Here is a 6,000-nt window from a genome sequence, read left to right on the forward strand (position 1 = left end):
TGCGCGTTTTTGATGCGTGTTTTCTGGGAACATTGGGGAAGGCTAAAAACTCTCAGCAATGCGGAAATTAATGAGCATGCTACGTTTTTAGCCGCTAAGCGATTCCTGAGCGTTTAAAAACGCATGCATTGGCACAAAAAGCCAAAAACGCATGCAAATTAATTTGAAGCTTTTTTAAGCGTTTCTGCAGCGTCTGAGCCAGCACAAACGCTGCGGAAACACTTAAAAAAATGCAACGTGGGCACACAGCCTAAAAATCACTTAAAAAACACTTAAAAGAATGAACATATGCACTGCATTGTCAGATCAACTTGCTGTACACATGTTCCTTCTTGCTGAAGTTCAACCGCTTCAGTCTTTGCAAGATGTAAAGCAGCGAAAAGACCATTATTCAGGCGGCTAATATATGGAAGCCATTCAATATTTTATATATACACACAGTTTAAAACAAAAAGACGGTGGTGACAAAGCAACCACAAAACTGACCAATACAACACCAAACCAGCATTTGATCATAGTGTGATCACAACGTGATCAGATTCTCTTGGATGAGAAGATGAGAAATAAATGTCTCCCATCTTCTCCATTGTGTCAGTCTGTTGAAATTGGACTGCACTTAGATGTCAGCCAAATGCAGTCCAATATTTCTACAGACTCTTTGACTTGTATGACCAAGTACAATGCGAGTATTGGATCAACATTGGCCATGCAGTGATTTCTTTTCCACTGACCACCTCTGTCTGAGGAAAAAAATTGGATACTTGCACGATCCCATAGATTAACATTGGTCCGAGTGCGATTCAGCAAAACGATTATTACAGTCATCTGCATGAGCCTTAAATCTCATTCATTTACCTCACATCTGACAGTCAAAAGAGATGACCAAACCCCATCCTCCATACTAGTTGGAGCAGGACTTGTGGGAAGAAATAGTTAATGTTACATTTCAGAAGAAGTACAGGACACCACCCTAATGACACAAATAACATACCCTGGAGGTAGAAAAGATCTCATGATCTGACTGGGTGATTTCCTGTACTGCTCGCTGTGGAGCCTCCATTGCTGCACCTCCCAGGGTGTGTCTCTCGTCTGCACTCAGGTAACGAAAATCTGCTTCTATTACACATAGCCAAAATGAAGTCACTTCCCTAAGTTACTGCAAACAAACAATTTTAGGAAACACAGCTACCAAAAGCTGGGGGTGTCCATAGGCACTAAAAAAAAGCAGTCATAAAATGCTCATAAATATCAGAAAAATGCAATTTATTATAACCTGTACAGAGAATTCTTCAAATTCTGAGAACAATTAATACTGAGATGTCACAAGCTAATTTTTTTCATTGTTCAACCCTTTTTACACTTGTATTATGGTTTTCAATACGTTCCTGCACCAATTCGCTAAATTAATTTACTTTTCATTGAGTTTTGGAGTGCGTTTTTATTGTGTTTATTTCGGCTGTTTTTTTCATCTCCACGAGTCAGTTTACAAATGCGTAAAGAAATACGTTTTAAAAAAAGCGCTGTGGGCATAAGATTTATATAAATCCCATCCACTTTGCTGGAATGCTCAGTGATCCCCAACCTTTCTGCCTTGAGAGCCACATTAAGCTTTGAGAAAGGGTCATGAGCCACATTTAGGTCCAAGAGAGAGTCAGGAGCCACATCCAGGTCCCGCCCACCTCACAATAGTGAGATACATTGCCCCCGTTACTGGTATAAGGACAGCCAAAGCTTTTTCACTGACATTACACAAAGGCAGTATACCAAGAGCCAGGTGTTCCCACAAGACCCCCACACACTGTCGCATCCAGCTTTAAGAATCTCCTCTTGACACTTCACATCATCCGGTCTCCACCGTACCATACTTAAATTATTTCCAAACCCCCAAGGCCAGAATATGCACATTTAGATCTGCTCTTCTGTACTGGGCTACTCAGAAAATTCACCATCTGGAGATCTGCTCTTCATAGTTGTTTGCTAGACCTGATGCTAATGAACCAAGCTGGTAGGCAGCTTCGAGTCACACATCAAGGGCCCGCGGCCACATGTGGCTCCCGAGTGACAGGTTGGGGACTGTGATGGAAGCTGTTGTACCACATTATAATGGCTTGTTACATGAACAGAACACGTCCGTATACACACATGGTCAAAATTGTTGGTACCCCTTGTTTAATGACAGAAGAACCCACAATGGTGACAGAAATAACTTGAATCTGACAAAAGTAATAATAAATCAAAAATCTATGAAAATTAACAAATGAAAGTCAGACATTGCTTTGCAACCATGCTTCCACAGAATTAAAAAAAAATAAAACTCATGAAATAGGCCTGGACAGAAATGATGGTACCCTTAACTTAATATATTGTTGCACAACCTTTTGAGGCAATCACTGCAATCAAATGATTCCTGTAACTGTCAATGAGACTTCTGCACCTCTTGACAGGTATTTTGGCCCACTCCTCAATAGCAAACTGCTCCAGTTGTTTCATGTTTGAAGGTTGCCTTTTCCAGAAGGCATGATTCAGCTCTTTCCAAAGATGCTCAATAGGATTTACATCATAGAAGGCCACTTCAGAATAGTCCAAAGTTTTCCTCTTAGCCATTCTTGGGTGTTTTTAGCTGTGTGTTTTGGGTCATCATCCTGCTGCAAGACCCATGACCTGCAACTGAGACCAAGCTTTCTGACACTGGGCAGCACATTTCTCTCTAGAATCCCTTGATAGTCTTGAGATCTCATTGTACCCTGCACAAATTCTAGACACCCTGTGCCAGATGCAGCAAAGCAGCCACAGAACATAACAGAGCCTCCTCCATGTTTCAAAGTAGGGATAGTGTACTTTTCTTGATATGCTTCATTTTTCCTTCTGTGAACATACAGCTGATGTGCCTTTCTAATAAGTTCCATTTTTGTCTCATTTGTCCATAGGACATTCTCCCAGAAACTTTGTGGCTTGTCAACATGTAGTTTGGCAAATTCCAGTCTGGCTTTTTTATTATTTTTTTTCAACAATGGTATCCTCCTTAGTCGTCTCCCATGAAGTCCACTTTGGCTCATTCAACAATGGATGGTGCGATCTGACACTGACGTTCCTTGAGCTTGATGTTCATCTTTAATCTGTTTAGATGTTTTTCTGGGCTTTTTTGTTACCATTCGCATTATCCATCTCTTTGATTTGTCATCAGTTTTCCTCCTGCATCATGTCCAGGGAGGTTGGCTACAGTCCCATGAAGCTTAAATTTCTGAATAATATGTGCAACTGTAGTCACAGGAAGATCAAGCTGCTTGGAGATGGTCTTATAACTTTTACCTTTAGCATGTTTGTCTATAATTTTCTTTCTAATCTCCTGAGAGAACTCTTTCCTTGGCTTTTTCTGGTCCATGTTGAGTGTGATACACACCATGTCACCAAACAGCACAGTGAGTATCTGTAGCCATCTATACAGGCCCACTCACTGATTCCAAGATTATAGACACCTGTGATGCTAATTAGTGAACACACCTTGATTTAACATGTCCTTTTTGTCACATTATTTTCAGGGGTACCATCTTTTCTGTCCAGGTCTATTTCATGAGTTTATTTTTTTTTTTAAATTATGTGGAAGCATGGTTGAAAAGCAATGTGTCACGAGCACTTCAGAGGTGACAAGCTATCATCCTGCGTCAGGCCTCAGAAGGCATTCTGGTATCCGTATCTGGCGATTCAGCTAAGTGTTCCCGTTTGTCTCACCTTACCGTCTTTAGTTTAGCGGGGACTGCCCAGCGCGCATCTCCCTCCTGTTCCCTATTCAGGACTAGGTCCCAGGGAGATTCAGGGCCTCAGGTTCTGGCTCGGCGATTGGTGAGGAACCAATATAAGGACTCGGTAGGTGTTATAGGGAGATATTAGATCTAGCCTAGGGGTCTCCAAATCCCTTCCTTAGTGTCTGGGCCCCCTTCACAATTTCCCTTTATGCTACACTTGGTTTTCCCTCACCATGCGTGACATTATTACCCACCACACTGTTTGGAGAAAAAAAAAACTGACACGTGGTTCATTTGTGCATGTGTTTTGTTTGTTTTGTGTTTTTTTTATTGGGTTTTTTTTCTCTCTCTCTCCCTTTGGAGATGAATGCAGTCACTGAGTTGGCTGAGCAACTACATTGTCTGTCACTGGAAGTGACTGATCTCCGTCGGGAGGTTCTGCAGCAGCAGCAGCAGCTGCAGGTCGCCAGTGTTGGGGCCTCTGCTGCTGGGCCGCTCTCCCTGACAGATTTTCAGGAGGCAGGGACAAGTTTTTTGTGTTTAAAGAGGCCTGCAAATTGTATTTCAAACTTCATCCCTACTCATCTGGCAGTAGAGAGCAAAAAGTAGGGATTGTGATTTCTTTATTGCAGGGAGATCCACAATCCTGGGCTATTACCTTACCACAGGACTCTGTTTGCCTCCAGTTTGTGGAGGGATTTTTTGGGGCCCTGGCCCTCATTTATGACGACCATGACCGAGTTACCCTGGTGGAGTCTAAACTTCGCTGCCTCCTGCAGTGAAAACGTTCAGTAGAGTCATATAGCTTTGAATTCCGTAGGTGGGCAACGGACACAAAATGGAATGATGCAGCTCTTAAGAGACATTTTGTGAGGTTCTTTCTGAAAAACTAAAAGATGTTCTGGCTATGTATGAGGCTCCTGTGTCATTGGAGGTGGCTATTTCGCTTGCTATACATGTACTGTAGATAGACGCCTTCGGGATCGGTGGGTAAGACCACTTTCCCCAAGTCCCTCTGGTGGGAGTTATTCCCCTTTGTCAAGGGATCAGCCTGGTGGTGAATCTGTGTTGGGGAGGAGGTAGAACCCATGCAGTTAGGAGGGTCCACCACCCCGTACTTCTCCGCTGAGAGTCGCAAGAATAAAGATGTTTATTTTTTCTGCGGGAAAAAGAGTCTTTTTATTGGAGCCTGCACTTTGGTAACAAGGCAAAAGGGTACTCGTTTAACCCTTGGTGGTCTGGAGTTAGATAAGCAGGTCGTGCATTTTTCTTTTGCTTGCAGCTCCCAATTTGTCCTGTCAGCAGAGGTGGTGCTAGGGCGCAAGGAGCTGGAGTCAGTATGGTGGACGCCGAGTTTGTAAGAACTCATGGTCTTGCTTGCCGTACATTAGCTAAGCCTATTCCCATTTTCGCCACTGATTCAGTTCCACTTGCACAGAAGACTCTCAGACAAATTGTTCATAATATAAAACTGAAGGTGGGGCCAACTCATTCTGAAATAATTCCATGCTATGTCCCCTCTCCAGTTGTGTTGGGTCTACTCTGGCTGGTCAGACATAATCCGGTGGTGGATTGGCAAACCAGGGAAATCATTGAATGGGGAGATTACTGTCAGGAGAACTGTCTGAATGTTTCCCTCTCTGCGGTCTCTGGTGAAATCTTGAGAGGATTTTTGAAGGGCTTTGAGGATGCCTTTTCAGAGAGGGGGAGTCAGGAGCTTCCCCCACATCGTGCATACGATTGTCCCATTAACCTGATCCCTGGAGCTAAACTGCCCAAATCCAGACCATATAATCTTTCTGGCCCTGAGAGACAGGCTATAAAGGAGTTCATTCCCGAAAGTCTGGAGAAGAGACACATCAGACCCTCATCTTCACCCGTTGCGGCGGGGTTCTTCTTTGTGAAGAAGGATGGTGGCTTACTTCCCTGTAAAGATTTCCGGGAATTAAATCAAATCACCATCCGAGACCCATACCCTCTGCCTCTGATTCCAGATTTGTTCAGTCAAAGGTGGTGGGAGCTAAATTGTTCTCCAAGTTGGACTTAAGGGGGGCTTACAATCTGGTTAGGATCAGAGAGTGGGACGAATGGAAAACTGCCTTCAACACCCCTGAGGGGCATTTTGAGAGCCTGGTTATGCCATTCGGTCTCACTACTGCCCCTGCAGTTTTCCAGCACTTCATCAACGACATATTTCATCACTTGGTGGGCAGGTTTGTGGTGGTCTATTTAAATGACATTTTGATTTATTCGCCGG

At 43.4% G+C, this 6,000-nt stretch overlaps 1 protein-coding gene across 2 annotated transcripts in view; it reads right to left on the reverse strand.

The window, feature by feature from the left end:
- LAMB3 (laminin subunit beta 3) overlaps positions 1-1,094 on the reverse strand; it is a 100,069-nt gene extending 98,975 nt beyond the window's left edge. The window contains exon 1 of one of the 2 annotated variants that reach the window (XM_073542416.1): positions 992-1,094. In XM_073542416.1, the coding sequence (XP_073398517.1) occupies positions 992-1,060 (69 nt within the window). In that variant the 5' untranslated portion in view covers positions 1,061-1,094. Of the gene's footprint in view, positions 1-855; positions 925-991 lie in introns of those variants that run through there. The other variant, XM_073542417.1, reaches the window with a different exon arrangement.
- Positions 1,095-6,000: the final 4,906 nt, after the last annotated feature.

This window comes from Dendrobates tinctorius, unplaced genomic scaffold, assembly GCF_039654945.1.
Source record: "Dendrobates tinctorius isolate UK_male_01 unplaced genomic scaffold, ASM3965494v1 ptg000127l, whole genome shotgun sequence".
NCBI lineage: Eukaryota > Metazoa > Chordata > Amphibia > Anura > Dendrobatidae > Dendrobates > Dendrobates tinctorius.